At 37.9% G+C, this 21,771-nt stretch overlaps 2 protein-coding genes across 2 annotated transcripts in view; both read right to left on the bottom strand.

The window, feature by feature from the left end:
* Window positions 1–20,354, bottom strand: part of MRPS6 (mitochondrial ribosomal protein S6) — a 31,355-nt gene extending 11,001 nt beyond the window's left edge. The window contains exon 1 of the mRNA XM_075197218.1: window positions 20,215–20,354. Within this exon, the coding sequence (XP_075053319.1) occupies window positions 20,215–20,259 (45 nt within the window). The 5' untranslated portion in view covers window positions 20,260–20,354. The remainder of the gene's footprint in view (window positions 1–20,214) is intronic.
* SLC5A3 (solute carrier family 5 member 3) lies at window positions 10,802–20,350 on the bottom strand. Its single transcript, XM_075197217.1, has 2 exons — window positions 20,215–20,350; window positions 10,802–13,828 (listed from the first exon to the last, which is right to left on the bottom strand). Exon 2 carries the CDS (start codon window positions 13,623–13,625, stop codon window positions 11,469–11,471), a length of 2,157 nt encoding a protein of 718 aa, XP_075053318.1. The 5' UTR covers window positions 13,626–13,828; window positions 20,215–20,350; the 3' UTR covers window positions 10,802–11,468.
* Window positions 20,355–21,771: the final 1,417 nt, after the last annotated feature.

Raw genomic sequence — 21,771 nt, 5'->3', positions numbered from 1 at the left:
GGTTCAGCGTTTATTATTATTCGGGGTAGGGAAGAAAGATGCTCACATGACAGCCCCTTCTCTTACCATGATCTGATCTACTTACCCCAGCGGTACCCTACACTGCACCAAAACAGTTGACTGTCCCAAGACATTTAAGGGTATATTTACCAAACTGCGGGTTTGAAAAAGTGGAGATGTTGCCTATAGCAACCAATCAGATTCTAGCTGTCATTTTGTAGAATGCACTAAATAAATGACAGCCAGAATTTGATTGGTTGCTATAGGCAACATCTCCACTTTCGGTTGGCCTGCCAATCAGAAACAAGCTTAAAAGGAAAATACACCCTATTTGCACGTGATACAGAAGATTTCCTATGTGCGTTATTCATTTATAGTTCTTCTGCATCTACAAATGATGCATCATCAGAATCCTGGATGAGGTTACATTACAGATATATTAATACAGCTATGCTAAGTGGTTAGTGAAGAAGTTACCCATCCATCATGCCCTCCGGGGTAAAAATGTATCTTCTGTTAGGGTGCAAAGGAGAACAGACACCTAACAAACTTCAATTAATTATTCTGGTGCTACAGGTAACCTACAGACAGGTTAGTAGGTTACCAATGTCACCAGCAATCCATTATCTGTGCATGTTTGGATCACCCATACATCCACTTATACCGTAGAACTGGCTGAGAACACATTGGGCCTGAATCATTAAGGAAAGCAAAGCAAAAAAAAAAAAAAAAAAAAAAAAAAGAGTAACTTTGCACCTGGACAAACCATTTTACAATGCAAGGTCTGCAAATTAGTTTATTATTTTGCACATAAGTTAAATACTGGCTTTTTTTTCATCTAGCACACAAATAATTGATGGCTTTATTCTTACACTGAAATTTAAAGTTGATCTAGGACATGCCCTACCCAACTATAAATCTGTCCCCACATTTTAAATTTACCTCCCCCTCAAATACAACATGGTTTTGCCAAGGGGCAAAGTTACTCTTTTTTTTCCCCTTTCTTAATGAATCAGGCCCCAAGGGTCAAAGCCCAAGAGAAATGTTTAAGTTTCTCCTCACGTTTCTATGAATGTTCTGTGACACACATTGGTATGGCTAATTGTATACAAGGAACTTACAATAAGTAATGGCAGACATCCCAGCCTATGTAATAGCATGTAAACACATGTTCTAACATTATTGGAACATTGACAGAGATGCTCTGGGTCTTAGTAGAACCACCATCTTGTTCATACATGTCACAGCATAGTCATGAGAATGACGTTAAAGGATCTTTGGCTAGAAGGTTTTCCTGGAGGATGCCCATGGTTTAAAGTCCTAAAGCTGCGCCAGCCACAGGTCAAGACACTAAGGTAATGAGTGCCAGGCTCTGTAGGATGGCACTGAAAGACTTGAATGAACTGTCCATCATAGTACAATGCTCTATATGAGTGGTCACCTTGTGCCATCTGCACGACAATGCACCCGGAATGTTGCGTTTTGTTTTCATACAGCGGATATGGAAATCAATTATCTCTATGGCCATATGTCTTATTAGTTGTCTTTGAGGTTATCCCAAAGGAAACATAAGTGATAGCTGTCTCTTCCCACCCCCCATGCACAAAAAAAAGTTTAACAATTTTTCTTTAAAGTTTTCACATGTACACACTGCATGACATCAATCTTTAAAGGTTACATAAAGCCACTATTTGACATTCTATAGATCAAAAGGTAGTGTGTAAGTAGCTGAATCACATGCATAAAAGAACGGCAGAGTTACTAAATACTTATAACAGGGTAGATATATTTAGTTGTTTCACCACTAGGCAGCAGGTTATCATGCTCGGAGGGAGGTGTAGACACAGAGTGATTGACAGCCCGTCAGTCTTGTTTGCAGAAATGCGGTGTATGGATTGTGTTTGAGGCAGAGTGAGTAATATCACAGTAATTCAGAGGACTACCAGCTTTTTTGACCAGCATCAAGTTCAGCTCTCCAATGGGAAGGAAAGTGATATATAAGTGTTAACCAGACAATTAATGTATTTTATCTCCAGATTTCCTTTCTTAAACATTTTGGGACTTGGCGGTCGGTAAGAATTGATTAGCACAATCATGGCCATCACTACCTAATATTTCCTCTATCACAGCATATATCGGTTACCAAGATTTGTGAATGAAAATTGGGGGAGGGAGAGGGAGAGACTCCTGGCTTCAGCAAAATAAACACACACACATAAAACAAAGAAATTAAACAAAAGTTTAGCAGCAGTCGACCACCAATCATAAACAGGTCTATAAACTGTGCAAATCTGCATAATGAACGGAATACACTATTCCCCAGGTACTTACAAGTGTCTTTTACAACAGTCATTGGTTTCTGAAACTCACACATGGCAACCTTTAGAGTGCAATGAGTCTATACAACAATCATATTAATTATTTGCAAGCTGCTACTGTTTTGCACTACATTTGGAGTATAAACCTAGGACTTGTGAAAAGAATGAATTATGACCATCATTTCCTATACTACTGTATTTAGTGTACTCATGTCAACTGCAGGCTGAAGTCAGCCCTCTGTGGGCTGCATCCATCCCCATTACCATGTGAACTATCACAATGAACGAGCGCTGCATAATCACAGAAGGTGTAGGGGTCTTTGCCGACTATAAATACATCAAGGTTTCATTTATTGTCCAGTCCAACACTAAATATTTTTAAAATAGTCTTTTTGTGGTTAAAAAAAAAATCTGTATAAATTGTTTGGTAATATCTATATGCATACATTGTACACTACTTGATGCAATCAAATTACCCAATACTACATTGTAATATTTAATTAAAGGGCTACTAACCCCCCCCCCCCCCCTCCCTCTGCCAAAATGTATGAGGCCACTATGTAAAGCCATCATATATTACTTCAAAAAATATTTGTGGGGTTGACAGTCGTCTGTTGTGTTATATACACACGCACACACTTTTCATAGAAGCGGAGGGTCCGTTCATTGGGAACTGGGTTTGGGAAGGAGTGTGGATGAGTTTGAGACATCTTCATGAGGTTTTGGCTTCATACTGGGATGTCCGGCTCCCCCTGTTCCAGCGAGCGATTTGTTTAACTAGTAAAAAATTTTAAAAACAAGAGGGGGCAAGGCGAGCTCCTGCAGATCATAACCACACCCCAACCCATATTAAAAAAACAAAAAACATGCAACTTGATTATTAACGCAGGATACACTTGTCTGATAGACGACTGGTCGATGTAGGGGGCAGAGTTGCAAATAGTTATACAGTATAAATGATGGAACAGAACATGATGTTATGAATGGTTATGAGGTAAAAGTAAAATAGCTGTGATCTTTCTTCACCAAATATTAAATTGCTAAGAAATGTTTTTAGTTTTTTTTTACAAAACATACCAACTCCATTCCCCATGTAAACCCTTCATTGCAATGAAAGGACTGTATATGTGCTTGTGTGTGTCAATACAGTCCCAGCTGCTTTCAGTCCTTAGTCTTAGTTGGACATTAATTCCCAATTCCTCCAGATGAAAAAAATTGTTTTTTTGTTTAAACATGACGGTGGAACCTATAAACTGCACCAACAACAAAGCTGCCTGTTATCTATAGTAACCTTTCTCTGCATGACAATCCCTGCCCTCTTCTCGATGGAGCTTCGAGTACGGACAGATCTGAGCGAAAACAGATGAAAGGTTGTAGGAGCAAATGGAAAAATAAATGTCAAAGCTATTACAGCACAGCAAAACAACGTGTGGCTTTAAACGATTGGGACTCCCGAAAGACAGACTTCAGAATAAAAAGTAATGTAAATCACTAAATAATAGCTCACGTCATGTCACACCCCCCTGTAGCTTCAGCGTTTTGCTGATTTTGTTAAGTATGTGAGTACAAAGATCTCTTACTTTTACAGCTCTGTCCGTCCTACACATTTAAAATAAAAAAAAAAACTAAAACACCTTTAAAATTGGCATGTTCTGAGTTTAAGGGGCATATTCAATTGTCGGCGGAAACGGCGAAAATCTCGCGCTTGTTGCACTATTACCGTTATTACGGTAATAGTGCGCATAAAACCAGTTAATACGGTAATTTTCTCGCTGGATTTCAGCTCGCAGCTCCCTGAGCCGCGAGCTGAAATCCGGCTAACTATTACCGTATTAACTGTACTAGTTTTAACGCCGCAGGACTTTCGGACAATTGAATATGCCCCTATGGGGCATATTCAATTGACGGTTGGATCGCCGAAAATCCCGCGCTCCAAAAATATTACCGTTAATACGGTAATATCTCGCTGGATTTCAGCTCGCAGCTCCCTAAACTGCAAGCTGAAATCCAGCGAGTAAATGATGGTATTAACGGTTTTCCCGCGCAGGATTACCGTAATAACCCATCCCGCCGTCAATTGAATATGCCCTTAAATGTCAATTTAAAGTATGAGAGACATTCCAACATTGTAAATATTTTGACTTGCTATATACTAGGCAGGACAAGTTTATCTATTCAATTGGGAATGTTTAGAGCCCAAAAATAGAAGGACATTTAAGTAAAATGGTACTTAAAAAAAAATAAATAAATAATAATAATAATAATAATAATAATAATAATAAAAAAAAAATGACATTATGATTGGCTGTATGGAACATCATCATTTTCTTTTTGTGAAAGTATTCATAAATAGCCCCAGTTGTATATTTGGGTTGAACCTGTTCTTGAGTATGCAAGGGCAGACACCAAATACAACAGGTGTTTATTTTGCAGTTACTAATAAAAATACTGTCTAAAAAAAAAAAAAATTAAATAGTTTCACAGTCATTACCTGTTTCTAGTAAAGTGAATTATGGTGGGTGCTGCTTTGTTCTCAGTGTGCATCCCCCCCCCCCCCCCCCCATGCGCTGGCCTGGTCTACACAGTACCCTAGAAAACAAGCAGCATTTAGAAGTGTAGTATAACAAACATTTCTCTGCCTCTTTCAGTCAAACCATTATCACTAATGTTATTGATGAATGAAATAAAAGCACGCAGGTTTTTATTGACCTTTACAAAAATACTACACCCAAATCCATACAGTATTTGTTTTATCGCTACTTCTCTGTCCCTTCAGTCATCACATCTAATTCCCGCCAACTGGAACAAAGTGAATGTATGCTTAAGAATGAATCACCCTGTAAATGCTAGATACACCTGGCTCGGCCTGATGGGAGCAGAGCCCTTAAATCGGGACAGTTGGGAGGTATGGTAGCTGAAAGGTACTCCTTAAAAAAAAAAAGAAAAAAAAAAAGTTCATATATCCAATATTCTATTCATGAATAAATGTAGCCGCAGTAATTAAGTGTTCTGTGGATAATGACCCATGCAAATAATAAAGGCTTGCAGAAAAATGTAAATCTACCTAAACCACGTGAAATATAAATTAAAGAAATAATTAGGCGCTATCCATCTTTCAGAAAACTCATAAGGTGTCTTATGGTTAAAATATTTATTGAAGTGACTCACTCTCTCTTGTGGGTCAACTTACAAGAAATTTCAAAATTTAAAGTACGGTAAGTTTTCATGTAAGTCCACCCACAAGAGGGGGTGAATCACATCAAAAGAATATTTTAACCACAAGACACCTTATTTATATAATCTGAATTGCACATTTTGGGCCTGATTCATTAAGAAAAGTAAAGCAAAATAAATGAGTAACTTTGAATTTTGGCAAAACCATGTTGCATTGGAGGGGGAGACAAGATAAAAATGTGGAGAAGGATTTATATAGTTGTGTAGGGCATGTTCTAGATCAACTTTAAATTTCAGTGTACAAATAAAGCCATCATGTATTTGTGTGCTACATGAAAAAGCAGCCAGTATTTATCTTATATGCAAAACTAAATTTGCATCCCTGGTATTGTAACATGGTTTTGTCCAGGAGAGAACTTACTCATTTTTTTGCCTTACTTTCCTTAATAAAATCAGGGCCTTTGTGTTTATTTTAAACAATATTGCACTATTCTTGTTTGTTTCCCTATTATAGATAGTGGAGCCCTGTTTAGAACCCATATATTTATTTAGCCTACTTAAACCATGATAAAGAGGTTTCCTTTTAATGGCTCTAGCTGACAGGAGACAGCAATTGTGTGCTCCGAACCAATAAGCCTTAAAGGAGCAACCCTACATAAAAATGTATTTTTTTATTATTATTTAAATAGCAAGTTAAGCATCTTTTAAACATGTATTTTTCTTAGCTATCCTCCTACAAATCTTTATCTCCTTTTCAAAAATTCTGGTTGGCAAACAAAAATATCTGCCCGACATGGGCTACACAGACATGTCATGTGATGGCAGAGGGGGGAGAAGAAGGATGTCACAGTGCAGACAGAGCTCAGATGGGCATTCCAAAGCTTTCCTGCTCACTAAATCATGTGCCATGTGACTGTGGTTGCCATGGTAGTCCAGAATAATAAATCATTAATAGCATACTGAAGAAAGAAAACAAGGACATGGTAAATTCAAAACATTCTTATTGCCTGCCAGAGATGTCAAAATAAAAAACACACCCAATTTTCTCATGGGAATGCTGCTTGACAAAAGATGTTATTTAAATCCCTGAGGTAAAACTATAACATGAGTAAAGTAAAGTATGTCACAAGATCATTAAAAAGTTTGCTTTAATTTGGCACTTAAGGAAACAAAGATATTTCTTACTCAGCATTACCAACAATACAAATTATTCATGTTTATGTTAACGGTTTCACAAAAAAAGTCCAGCGTTAAAATGGACATAAAATATTGTTAACAATTCCATTGTATTAAATAGGCAACAATAAAAAACAAACATGTACACATACAAACAACTTTTGTATATCCAAAAGGAAAAAAAAAATATATATATATTTATAGGTTTTCCAGTACAGTACTCAATCCCTATAAAACATTACTATGTATGTCTTGATGCCACAACACAAAAACACATGGCTTCGTTGGGAAAGCATTTTGATGGTGAAAAATGTGAGACCTCCCATGAAAGTCACGTCCAAGGTACAACGGGGGAAACAGTTTCCTAAAATACATTTTATATTGCAATGGGAAGTATCAGCTCTTCAAAACAACTTTAGAGAAAACTGCCATTAGCATCATCAAGATGACATGTTTTATTTCAATAAAATTGAATTATTAAAAAAAGAAATGGTCCAAAAGAGCAAAAATGTGAGGTAAACTATAACAACCAATCGGATTTCGGCTTGAATTACTCTTGATTACACAAAATGGCTAAAAGATACTATCTGATTGGATGTGCATGTCATACTTAGAAGCCATGCTCAGTACACAAGCTAATGATATAAATAATGGTACCAGGCACAACATCTGCCGTTTATGCAATTTGATCTGCAGCTCAGGAAGAGGATTAAGATTCTTCTGCAAACTAGGAGGTGGTCTTATAAACACTTTTTTTAAAAAAAAAGGTGATACTTCCCCTTTAAGATTTGAGTGCATTTAAAAAAAAAACAAAAAAAAACTATTCCCCTGTATACACACACACACACACACACGTATAGTAAAACCATTTACTACACACAGTGGATATAGTCATTTTGTGAGCTGAACCACTAATGAAGGAAATGCAGCATGTCCCCGCTGGGTGTAAATGAAAGGTCATTTTAATTTGATGTAGTGTTCATACACATTCAAGTTAAATGGTAAGAAAAACAGATTTCTAACCAGGTATGGTCTTTATATGGTTCCAGATCTGCAATTTGAATCCAGATACATATGAATTACACATGCTACATAGGGGTAGACTTCTCAAACCTTAAAAAAAAAAAAAGGAAAAGGGGAGGTGTTGCCCATAACATTCAGAATTCCAGTTATAATTTATCCATTACATTCCAGAAAATGATAGCTAGAATCAGATTGGTTGCTATGGGCAACACCTCCACTGGTTTTTTTTTTTTTTTAAAGAAGGTTTGATAAAACTATCCCATTGTTTCATTGCAATTAGTTTCCATGCATACTGCATGCCATAGTTGTGACCTGTCCTTAATCCGCAGAGACAGATTTGAAAGATTTATCCCTATAATTCATTTCAGTTAAATTCCTCTAATTCTGAACCGTGGCTTCCATTCTCTGCATCTCCTTTTTATCGGAGCCCTGTCAGTTAGGATTTATTGACGATTTAAAATACAAACTATATATAATAAAAATCATATTTGAACCAAGTTCAGCAAATATAGCACGATGGGGGCTCCAACGAACCAAGATCTACCTAGACAGTATAGCATGCGATGGATATATACAGCATGCATATGAGCTACTCACAATTAACGCATGCAGTATGTGTATTTCATATGTGGCTGGATTTACACGGCCAAGTCTGAAACTGCATCACAAGCGCTTGAGATGAAAAAAAGAGAAATTCACCTAGAGGCTGCGCTATATACAATTCCCAATTACCACAAACAGTTCATTGAAGTGGAATCAGACTACAGCTATACACTTTGTAATACCAGGGCTAGATTTACTAAACTGCGGGTCTGGAAAAGTGGAGATGTTGCCTATAGCAACCAATCAGATTCTAGCTTTCATTTATTTAGTGCAGTCTACAAAATGACAGCTAGAATGTGATTGGTTGCTATAGGCAACATCTCCACTTTTTCAAACCCGCTGTTTAGTAAATACACCCCCCACCCCCCCCCCCCCCCCCCCCAGTGTGCTTTACCCAATATATCTACGGAACCTACCTTTAAATGGTCTTTTATAGGCAACTTTTCAAAAGAATGAATAGCACTTAGATGGAACCACTGTCGCTCACAATTAAATATTTGAAGACCACAAAACCTAAAAGTACAAGTTGTCTTATACTAGTACTTATGATCATTAACAAATATATATATATATATATATATATATGTAAAGGTCCCCAAACTTTGCCAGAACTTGAGTATTTAGCTATACAGAATAGTACACACTATTACCGTTTTATAAGCCACTTTCTGCTAGAAAGGATATTATAGTGTCTGCTAATGGGAGTATTGACTGCTGTGTATCTCTCCCGGAGATCAAAAATTATATCTCAAATATATTCAGTTCTGATAAACCCCTGAAATGTTTTCATATATATTTGTGAATGATCGTAATAGTTCTTTTATAGACGATAACTTGCATATTAGGTGTAGAGGATTTCATTTGGTTTTCGTACAAGTGCATTTCTTAACTGTGTTCCATAAAACACATATTGTATAACCCATAGCGTCCAGTCAGAAAATAGCTTTGATCAGTTTTATTGTCAGATAGGACTAATAGAAGAAACTGTAAGTAACAGTAGTTATTGGTCACAGTAGGATTATCATCAGCCAAGTAAATCTGCACACACATAAAATGCACATTTGGAAGCCAGTGTGCTTCATTTACTTGGCTGATCTGTAAACCTGGTTACAACTGTATATTTGAGTCTAATACTCCATTACATAAACCTTTGCCTCATTTTCTTAGCGGCTTCAGTAGAAGGGATAAGCGAGGGTAGTCCCGATAATTAACAACAAGGACTAATGAATATTTAGGAGTATAAGGGCTTGTTCAAATGAGGGTATACAGAAAACCTGCCCACAAAGCTCCAAACGGGGCTCCATGGGCCTGCTTCATGTTCGGATGCAAGTTCGCCCGCGCGCCGTATCTCGCGTGAAATTGCTCTTCTCGCAAATGACTGTCTACGCGTGTCTGCGTGGGTTTCCTCCGGGTGCTCCGGTTTCCTCCCACATTCCAAAAATATACTGGTAGGTTAATTGACTGCTATCAAATTGACCCTAGTATCCGTCTGTGTGTGTATGTTAGGGAATTTAGATTGTAATCTCCTATGGGGCAGGGACTGATGTGAGTTTTCTGTACAGCGCTGCGGAATTAGTAGCGCTATATAAATAGCCGATGATGAGAGGTGAAATGGGGGGGGGGGGGGACTACGCTGTGCGCCACTAGCTAGTATAGACCATGTATGTAAGGAAGATAGACCATAAAAATGCTTTTTATGTAAAGTACACATTAAAATAATCTAATTTATGTACTTAATGTAAAACAATAATCCATTTTAATGAATGATTATAAGTTATGAACTGGTTTTTTTAACACGTAAAACAGCAGACGCTTGGGCTTATCCTGCAGTCTGTTTTGTGTCTGTCTACATATGATAGTAACGCTTAGGTAGATCGTATTTGCACCCAGATTCAAATCGAAACGTATTGAAAGATAGATTTGGCTTTGAATACGGTCGTCAGTACGCAAAACTTCTGTTCTCTATTTTAAAATGCAAGTTGCATCCGAGCATACATTGTACCCCATATGTGACCATTAAAATTTAAAATATGATATATATATATATATATATATATATATATATACACACACACACACCTCCAGAGAGGTGTCAAGCTCTTTTCTACACATATTCCGCTCCCTCACACACTCCATTACTCATATTGATAGCAGTTTTAAAGCTTGACCACAGAGGGGTAGCTATATAAAACCTTTAAAATGGAAAAGAGGAGGTGTTGCCCATAGCGGCCAATCAGGTTCTAGCTTTCATTTTATAGAATGTACTATATAAATGACAGCTAGAATCTGATTGGTTGCTACATGAAACATGAAACACTTCAACTTTTATAGAAGGTTTGACAAGTCTACCCCTGAGAGTTCTATACAGACATAGGAGAAGATGTGGACCATGACCTCGTTTCTGACCAGCCCAATAGGTCAGACCTGCAGTAAAAGTCCAGATCCTGCCACACAAACTAAACACATGACTAGGAGAAAGGGTGTTTTAGAAAAAAATCCTGGAAGTCTTGAACACTTGACATATTTTAATAAAGGCACATTAAAAAATGATCAATGTAATGATATTCTTTAGGACTGGAGCATAGAGTCGCACAGTAGAAAATAATGATAAGTGCTTTGCTTTTCTTAACAAACAAAACAAAAAAAAACACAAGTAAATATTAAGACAAACAGATAAAAGTTGCCTATACAGCAAGGACCAGGACTTTCGATAAAAACAAAAAAACAAATTGTGGTTATAAAATGTACAAATAAGGTTTGTGATTAAAGACTAAGGCAAAGTCACCGTAATGTGCATTACATATATGTTACACACACTTATATACACGTGTGTGTATATAATCCTGCAATTTGGTATGCCAAATGCCTCCTCTTTTGGACCAAGTACAGAAGCCTGCTTTATTTAACTTATCTGCCTGTCTGTAAACGTTCCTTTTAAATAATAAATTACATATTTGGTAGAAATAAGCATTGGACAAGATCCTTAAGGGATTTCACATGTAGAAGAGCTCAATGTGGTCACTACTGAGCTGCTAAAAGGCCTTTTTTTTTTTTAGAGTAAACAACGCCTGGGAATATGGAACAGCCCCATATCTTATTCATTACTTCAAAGGCTTTGCTCTCGTAATAGTCATGGATGTCTTGCCTTGCCCCGCAGAAGGTGGATTTCATAACTTACAAAGAGAAGTAAATGAACATGAACACCCCAACAGAGCATACACAGACCAGTCCAGTGTTGAGAAGTCGTTTGATTGCGGGTTTCTCTTCCAGCATTTTTAAACAAGCGGCTTCATCCTCCTCTTCCTCTTCCTCCTTGGTGGCTCGGTTAATACCGGTGCCACTTTTATAGCCACAGAACCAGTCTAAGAACTTTGAGCATTTGCTCTTGTCTTCCGTATCCAGTTCTGTAGGAAGCTGTCCCATAAGAGCTGCTTGTCCATTGGAATAAGAATCCACCGGTGTCTCAGCTTCCGAGACACTTAATGAGCTCAGCGGGTTAGAGTCATCTTTGTAAATCATTAGAAGATTTAAGTCCTCGTTTTGGACAGTCTTAATGTGATCCTCCGACTTCCCATTTGGAAGAACCTGTTTCAGGTTATCATCCGTGCATGGGGTGTCACTTTTCTCATGTGCTTTATAGGAATCCTCTTTGTCCGTCTTTTCTTTGATGGTCTTGTATTTAAGTGCCCAGAAAGTAGTGGTCCTGATCTGCTCTTTCTTCGGTGGTGGCGTCAAAAGGCTGACTACGATTGTAATAATACTGGTGATCCAAAACAGGGCGGTCGCAATGTACATGTAGTGGATATTTTTAATGAAGCTGGGTCTGTCATCTGGCAGGTTGCACTCGGGGACACGATAGATGAAGGCTAGAATAAGACGGGTGAACCCCAATACAAAACCCACCATCCCACCATAAAATGCCCCTTGTTCGTTGCAGCGCTTCCAAAATATGCCGAGCAAGAACAAAGCAGCAACAGGCGGCGTTAGGTAGTCTGCCACCTCTTGAATGTACAGGTACATTTGGCCTCCTTGCATTTCCACAATGATTGGAACCCAGGCAATACTAATGACCACCATGAATGCTACAAATACTCTCCCAACCAGCATGAGCTCTCGAGATGTTGCGCTTTTCCGGATAAATTTGTAGATGTCGAGAGTGAAGATGGTGCTTGCGCTGTTGAATATAGAGTCTAGATCACTCATGAGGGCTGCAATCATTACAGCCATCATGAGGCCACGCAAACCAACGGGGAGGACCTTCATGACTAATCGGGGATAGGCAATATTGGAACAACCAGCTCTGCTGCCACAAACTTCCATGCAGTGCTCGGGGTTAATGCAAGCAATGTCATCCACAAACATGATTCTGGATATCATCCCTGGAATTACTATTAAAAACATTGGCAAAATCTTTAAGAAGCCAGCCATGAGAGTTGCTCCTTTGGCGTGGGATATATTTTTTGCGGCCAAGACCCTCTGCACGATGACTTGGTCTGCACACCAATACCACACTGAGGCTGGAGTTTGACCCAGGAGAAATCCAGGCCAAGGAATATCTTCATCACTGGCTTCTCGGAGCATTTTGAGAGAATCCGGCTTGGGTGAGACATGGCATGAGTTAGTATTGGTAAAGTTATAATTCAGCAAAATAGATGTGATGTTGGGCGTTGCCAGCATATATTTCCTTTTCACTTCCTCAAACCCACCGATTTCCTTAAAGCTTATTATGGTCAAAGTCAGAGCCCCGATAATCATGAGAAAGGCCTGGAGAGTGTCTGTATAAATTACCGCAACCAAACCTCCCGTGACGGTGAGGAGAGCAGTCATCCCAATTAGTAAAATGACGGACAAATAAAGATTCCATCCTAGAGATTCTTGGATAAACAGAGCTCCTGAATATAAGTCTACAGACAGTTTGGTGAATATGTACAAAATCAAGGACAGTATTGCAAAATACACTTGGATTCTATGTCCTCCATAACGTTTGGATAAGTATTCAGGCATAGTATATACTCCAGAACGTATATAGACTGGAATGAAGACCCATCCGAGCAGCTGCAAAAGCAACAAGGCATTTAATTCCCAAGCCCCCACTGCGAATCCACTGGCTGCTCCGGATCCCGATAGGCCAATGAAATGTTCGCTACCAATATTGCTTACAAACAGAGAGGCACCAATAGCCGCCCAGGTCATAGAACGACCCGCCAGGAAGTATCCGCTTACAGTACTCCTGTTCGATTTCCACATGGCAAAGAATCCGAAGCATAACACCAGTACAAAGTATAATGCCACTATGACGATATCAGCTGCCTCCAAAGAAGCCCTCATCATTAGAAGCTTCAGTGTGTTCAAAAACCACAGGTGCTTAGTTCAAAACAATGCAAAAAACTATAAGTCTTTGTCCTTTACTTTGCTTTCTCGATGTTGGTTCCTGCAATATCCGATGCTTAGCATGCACTTTTTTTTTTTTACATCGATAATTTCCAAAGCCATCGGCTATTTAACCATGGAGTGAGGATCTATGGTAAAGAACCCTGCAAGGCAGCAAAAACAAAAGACAAAGACACAATTAGAAAAAGGTAGTCGTATAAAAAAAAAGAAAAAAAGAAAAAAAAAAAAAAAAAAAAAGGTAAAAAAAAAACAATGACACTCTAATTTAAAGAAAAAATTAAAAATTGTACAACGGAGCTCTCGGCAGCTACTAAGAATCTGGAGATTTAATGACAAATTGTGTTTCGGAACATAGCTAGTTAGACATTAGTAACCGACAGTAGGATTTAAGTCACTTAGTACCAGATGAGAACTTTAATCACAATGGGCCTGATTCATTAAGGAACTTAAAATTAAGAAGTTTCTTATTTCCAATATAAAATTCTTCTACTAACATACAAGGACATCAACAAAATTGCACTGACATACATTTCCTCACTTGTCTCGAAATATCTCCCTACTCGACACCTCCGTTCTGCACAAGATCTACGTCTCTCCTCCACTCTCATCACATCCTCCCATTCTCGGTTACAGGATTTTTTCCGGGCTGCACCTACTTTGTGGAATTCCCTCCCACGCACAGTAAGACTTTCCTCTAGTCTTCAAACCTTCAAGCGTTCACTGAAAACCCACCTCTTCAGACAAGGTTATGATATTCCTCAACCATCATCCTAATTTCCCTAGATTACCCTATTGCCATCCTCTACACTGCTAACACAAGACAACGACCTTCTGACCAACATTGCAACACACATAGCCCACTCAGTACTTTTACCTTTGCAGTCTGGCTAGTCTATTGTGCAATATGATGTAGCACATGCCCTTGTGTTCCTAACTCCCATTGTCCTATAGATTGTAAGCTTTCGAGCAGGGTTCTCTTACCTCTCTGTCTGTATGTATTACCCAGTATTGTCTTATTAATGTTTGTTCCCAATTGTAAAGCGCTACGGAATTTGCTGGCGCTATGTAAATAAATGTTGATGATGATATTTCAGTCTCCTGGACAAAACCATGTTACTATGCAAGGAGTGCAAACTAGTTTTCTGTTTTGCACATAAGTTAAATACTGACTGTTTTGTCATGTAGCACACACATATCAACTTTAAATTTCAGTGTACAAATAAGCTATCAAGTATTTGTGTGCTACATGAAAAACAGTCATTATTTAACTTATGTTCAAAACAGAAAACTAGTTTGCACCCCTTGCATTGTAACATGGTTTTGTCCAGGAGACTGAAATAAGAAACGTCTTAATTTAAGTTCTTTAATGAATCAGGCCCAATGAGTGTACAGAGTGTTCTAGTGACAATCTGAATAAAGATTAGTTAATCTTTAATTATGAAAGCAGCACACTAGGATGTAAAGATAGTTATCCTTTCTGAACATGTAAATATATTTGTATAAAGTATACATGTCGTATTGACAGCAAACACGTGTTTGCTTTGCCCTAATGCTAATGGTTATTGTCAGTTACATGATAACTTGTGCAAAACATTTTTCCTAAAGAATAATGAAATTATTGTTACCTATATGGCTCACAATTAGACAAATGGAATTGAATGCAAATAAATGCATCCAATCCAGTTCTCTATGATCCCCCCTGTCCAAGACAGGATGTTTTTACTCCATATAAACCAGAGAATAAAACTTTTAATTTAGGGCCAACCTAAATAATGAATCTTAGGACATGAATCGTAAATATACTGCTCAGATAACATCCACAGTTGTGTTCAAAAATGTTTTTAATGTTGACTTCCTAATTTATGGAAGTGGTTAAATTGTGCCGAACTAGCACGATATTAAAAAAAAATAATAATAATCTCGCAGCAACCTCCTGCTGTGGCTTACAATACCAGGTAGGATATTTAAATACACAGCAGAAGTTTGCACTTTGTACCAAGAAAAAAATACACTGCATTTGTATTCCTATACTAAATCATTTTGTTTTTTTTAAATCAGAATCCTTCTAAATATCCTCTTTGCTGAACGAAGAGTCCAGTGAGTACAGATTGATTTCTGCATTAGTCACAAGACCATTTTCATAAATACTTTGGTTTGTTTCAATCGTTTTTTACAATATACATCTTTGTCTAGTTCTCTGCTGACAGACACTCCCTGCAAAAGATAATGGCTTATCCTTTACCCGCTAAATTATGCTGCTGAATTAACCTTAAATAGGTCAATGTGCAAAGTGGACATCTCAAAACTACACATGGGTATGTGCAAATAGTTAGCGCTCGTCAAGATAACGCCAGCCTGCTCCATAACTGGCAACATTAACATGGGATAATGCACACCCTACTATAAATTATATGAATATTAGAAACTATGAGGAGTACTGTGACCATGGAAACGCGTCAACTGTATATAGAGCGCATTTATACAGGTAACAGATCCAAGAAGTCTATCAATATCCATAACTTGCATTATTCCATATAAACACACAAGTTTTCCTAGTGAACACTGAAGGGATTACATCAGAAGTCAGAGTCTAGATAATATTTATAAGAGTTTATACATATAGCTACCACTTTATAATGACTAATATATTTTGAAGCACTTCTGCACACAGAAAATGCAAGGTGCTAATCAAGATTGGCATTATAAAAAGGTTTTTTTAAACAAAATAAACAATTAAGGGGCACTGTACATTATCTCTGGCCTTTATGCGGTATTGTTAGGTAGTATTTCATGAAACAAAGGGAAAAATCAGACACGTTATTTTAGTTAACCATTCCAGATGAGAGCTACTATTAGCTGTGTGATACTGGTAAAGATAATTCGCCCTAGCGTTAAACTGTTGATTCATGTTTCTTAGTAGCAGTTGTATGGAAAGTCATGATATACTGGTCATCACATTCAAGGTCTATCCAGATATTTCATGGTTTCAAGAACACTTGAAGCTGCAGCTCAAACTTGGGCCACCTGTGATGCTTCAGATTATGTGGAACTAAAAGTCCCAGTATGTCTTGCCAGAGCGGTCAACCTTCCTGTTTTTGTATGTAACAGATTACTAGGAATTATATATATTACTGCAAATAGAATGTTACAGTCATTGCTGGACGATTCGCTGGTATATTAATAAGAGATAGCACACAAAATTTTCACAATGGATTTTCTTAAAGGGGTAGGACACCCATAGCGGTTTATTACGACTGAGCCGATCCCGTGGCAATGCCTTGCACAAGATACGCCTTGTTAAGCACCTGGTCAATTGCAATAACTATTATGATGCCACTAGCGAATTCTTACCCCTTTAAAAGAAACAGGGCATTAGCTTCCTTTAGGTGGTGCATATTTTTTGCTTTTTAAAAAGCCAAGAGAATATAAAATATTTTTCTCAGTTTCTTATTTGTTTTTAAAACATGCAAAGTAACAGAAGTTACCCAGGTACAAGTTCAATTATAAAAACAAAACAAACAAAACAAAAACAGCCAACACGCAACAAGTTTAGATAAGAGCCTAGCAAGAACATTCTGCAGACTGCAACTAACTTGCAATAAGTAGACCACCATTGTTATTCGTCCCATCCTGTAGCTATTAGCTGTGATTGCAATAAAGTTAAAACCTGCAAAATATAATCTGTACTTATGAGCTAAAACCTCTTTTCAGGACTTTAATAAGAACACACAAAAAAAAGAACATGAAATAAGGATTAAGACCTACCCCTGCAGGGGGAATTATTGCAAAACCTTGTGCCAAAGTTTTATTAAAATGTACTTGTAGTTTGAAAATATAGCAGTCAGAGTTCTCAGCCAAATCCCCTTGTTTTCAAACTTAAGGGAGCAAAATTATTAACAAAAAGCTGTTTGAAAATCAGGTTATCCATTCTAGGACGCAAATGATAAAAAGTTAATTTTGCTTAATCTAGATTTTACTCATTATATACATTAGTATACAGAAGGTATACTAGAATTGTAGTGGTGCGGCAGGTGAAAAGTCCCCATGAATTAACTTGGTTGTGTGACAAGGGCATAGGATATAGGCAAATCTACTCATGTGACCTTGAAATGTAGAGGTCAGTATTTAAATATAATTATTTTTTTTATATAAAACTAAAGGTACCTTAGCTTCAAAACAAGACCAACATGACAGATCTACCACAATTAGAAGCAAAGTTCTGATTTGTTTTAGTTGACCTTGCAAGCATAAATTTTACATTTTTTGCCATGTTTGCAATCCTGTTGCATGAACACCATCACTGAGGGCTAAAATTTTTACATATGAAAGTTACTTTAAGTCATCTACAATCCTACCAAATTTCACGAAAATCTGAGATGGTCGGGTTGGAAGTTGTGATGATTTGGCACGGAATGACCCCTCTACTCAGTACCTGGTTGCTCCCTTTAGCACAGGTCTGGCTAATCTGTGGTTCTCCAGGAGTTGCAAAACTACAAGTCCCAGCATACACTGACAACTACCAGCTGGCTATCTACTGGGGAAGAATGCTGGGACTTGTAGTTTCACATCAACTGGAGAGCCACAGATTGGCCAGGCATGCCCTTAAAGAAAAATATATTACCCAGTAGTTATAAAACCCTAGTTATGGAATAGATGCTACAGGCACCAAGTGGTGTAGCTCTCAATGCATTCAACATCATCCATTGATGACCATGATCTGTACAGACCCTGCCTGTGGGCAAATATTTCTAATGCCCCATAAGTAAATTATCAACAAATGGAAAATATATTTGAAATGAATTCCAAAAATAGTCAAATGACAACTGTGTTCAGGAGGAACAAACATGCTTTTTACTGATGACAAAGAGGTGCTTATATCGCATGCATAAAAATGGTACTGCCAAAGATGGCAAGTTTGTTAAAGACATAATATAGTTAAATATTTATATACAAAACATATGAACGAGGGGAAGTTACAAATCTGGAACCAAAATATAAACTCAGACTTGGTACTTGTCACGTTTACAAACTTTGCGAATGTCTTAACAACTCTGATGCAGAAGTAATAGAATCTTCTTGACCTTAACTTACATTAACAAATGTGGCACAATGGACTCTCTGTCCTACTATTATTATGTATGTCTTTTATATGTTGTGAGGTTTCCAAGTATGGACATGCTTCATTTACGGACGTAGAAGGACGTAGAATTTGTGTCCTAAAACATGAAAATATTCCAACTTATCGCTAAGACGCACTTACAACGACTAGTGATAACTTTAGCAGCTTCAGAAATCATGCACCAATAAACATTTCATTATTTTGTTAACTGGGTTTGTCATATCTGCCCAGGCAACAATGAACAAAGCAATCTAGCTTCGCCTGTAGTTAATATTAGCCTCATATATTTACTGGAGCATAATAACAGACACCAGCATGGTGGGTAGAAATTTCGAGCATGAGCAGATAGGACTAGGTCATTGTTCCACATTTATACGGGAACTATTTATTTCTAGACATGGGGAAAAACTCAAGACACTCTTTAAATTTACAGCATGCCAATTACATGCAACACTACCATCAAAATCATGTACCTTTCATTCATCGTCCTATGTAACAACGCAGCTACCCTAGGATATCATACAAATGATATTTATTTCTGAAGCTTGACAATAAAATATTGCTATTCATCCTTTTGAAGTGGTCACTGAATTTTATTTCATAATCCAGACGTCTAAGGGCCGCATATCCTTTCCTATAGTAAATAGCCAACATAAAAAGTTTACTTACTATAAAAAAAATCCCTCCCCCCCAACTATCACCCTTAAATCTGCATCACTAATGTTGGATAATAGACAATTTCACACTTCCCTTACAAAAAAATAAATAAATAGTGTATGGTGTTCAAATCAGCCTCACATTCCCATACTGTATAGATTTTTTTTATGCTATACAATACATTCTCCTTTTGAATCTGTCACTTTTCCTATTCTAGTAGACACACAAAAATAAATATAAAAATAGTCACATTATAAAGTGCCATTTAAAAAGACATATGGAATTCACAAGAATTTACATTTATTACTCCACATTCAGGAGACGTTTTGCCTGTTGCATACTGGATATAATAAATATACCTCAAATGCAGAAGTGCATGTAGCATATTATAGGTGTTACTGAGCACCAGGCACATTATAACACCGTGTGGCCGGATTATAATGCACAGTGCAGCGTCAGACACAGAAAACCCTGCGCACAATGACATTTACTATTCATCCTGATCACTCTGGTGTTACCCCTCTCACTGCAGCTCTCAGACATGTGTCTGGGTGAAGGGGTGCCCTCAGGATTTGGGGTGCAGGGGAGCCCTCAGGATTTGGGGTGTATGGGGCAGGGGAGGGGGCCCTTCCTGGATACTTACCTCGGAGCACGTGGGGGCCACAGACCCCGGGACACAGAGCTGTGCCAATCAGGGCTGAACACGTTTTGCACAAGAAATAAGGAAGGAGGCACAATGACAGCAGCACTCACCCTCTGCATGGCCTTGAGGATCAGAGCCAGCTCGTATCTGGGCATGGTCCGGCTGTGTGCGGGGTGACTGCAGCCTGCTCCGGTCTGTGCTCAGGGCGGGAGGTGTCCGCTCAGCCCAGATACAAGTGAATGAAATCCCGTGTTTTAGCTTAAAGGAAGAACAGAGCTGACAGTCAGTGGTCCGCCTTCTCCAGCACCTCCTCCCCTTCCTCCATGTACAGGCCCTTCCCTCTGTCTGCACACTCCCACTGTACTACACTGTACTACAGGGCATATATATTATATATACTGTATATATCCATCCTTCTCTCTGCCTACACTGTACTACACTGTACTACACTGTACTACAGGGCATAAATATTATATATACTATATATATCCATCTCTCTCTCTGCCTACACTGTACTACACTGTACTACAGGGCATATATATTATATATACTGTATATATCCATCCCTCTCTCTGCCTACACTGTACTACACTGTACTACAGGGCATATATATTATATATACTGTATATACCCATCCCTCTCTCTGCCTACACTGTACTACACTGTACTACAGGGCATATATATTATATATACTGTATATATCCGTCCCTCTGTCTGCACACTCCCACTGTACTACACTGTACTACAGGGCATATATATTATATATATTGTATATATCCATCCTTCTCTCTGCCTACACTGTACTACAGGGCATATATATTATATATACTGTATATATCCATCCCTCTCTCTGCCTACACTGTACTACAGGGCATATATATTATATATAATGTATATATCCATCCCTCTGTCTGCCTACACTGTACTACAGGGCATATATATATTATATATACTATATATATCCATCCCTCTATCTGACTACACTGTACTACACTGTACTACAGGGCATATATATTATATATACTATATATATCCATCCCTCTCTCTGCCTACACTGTACTACACTGTACTACAGGGCATATATATTATATATAATGTATATATCCATCCCTCTCTCTGCCTACACTGTACTACACTGTACTACAGGGCATATATATTATATATACTGTATATATCCATCCCTCTCTCTGCCTACACTGTACTACAGGGCATATATATTATATATACTGTATATATCCATCCCTCTCTCTGCCTACACTGTACTACAGGGCATATATATTATATATACTGTATATATCCATCCCTCTCTCTGCCTACACTGTACTACACTGTACTATACTGTACTACAGGGCATATATATTATATATACTATATATATCCATCCCTCTCTCTGCCTACACTGTACTACAGGGCATATATATTATATATACTATATATATCCATCCCTCTCTGTGCCTACACTGTACTACAGGGCATATATATTATATATACTGTATATATCCATCCCTCCCTCTGCCTACACTGTACTACACTGTACTACAGGGCATATATATTATATATACTGTATATATCCGTCCCTCTGTCTGCCTACACTGTACTACACTGTACTACAGGGCATATATATTATATATACTGTATATATCCGTCCCTCTGTCTGCACACTCCCA

Source organism: Mixophyes fleayi, chromosome 2 (assembly GCF_038048845.1).
Source record: "Mixophyes fleayi isolate aMixFle1 chromosome 2, aMixFle1.hap1, whole genome shotgun sequence".
Lineage (NCBI taxonomy): Eukaryota > Metazoa > Chordata > Amphibia > Anura > Limnodynastidae > Mixophyes > Mixophyes fleayi.
Note: the sequence above shows the minus strand (reverse complement) of the source record. Positions and strands in the feature narration are given on the sequence as shown.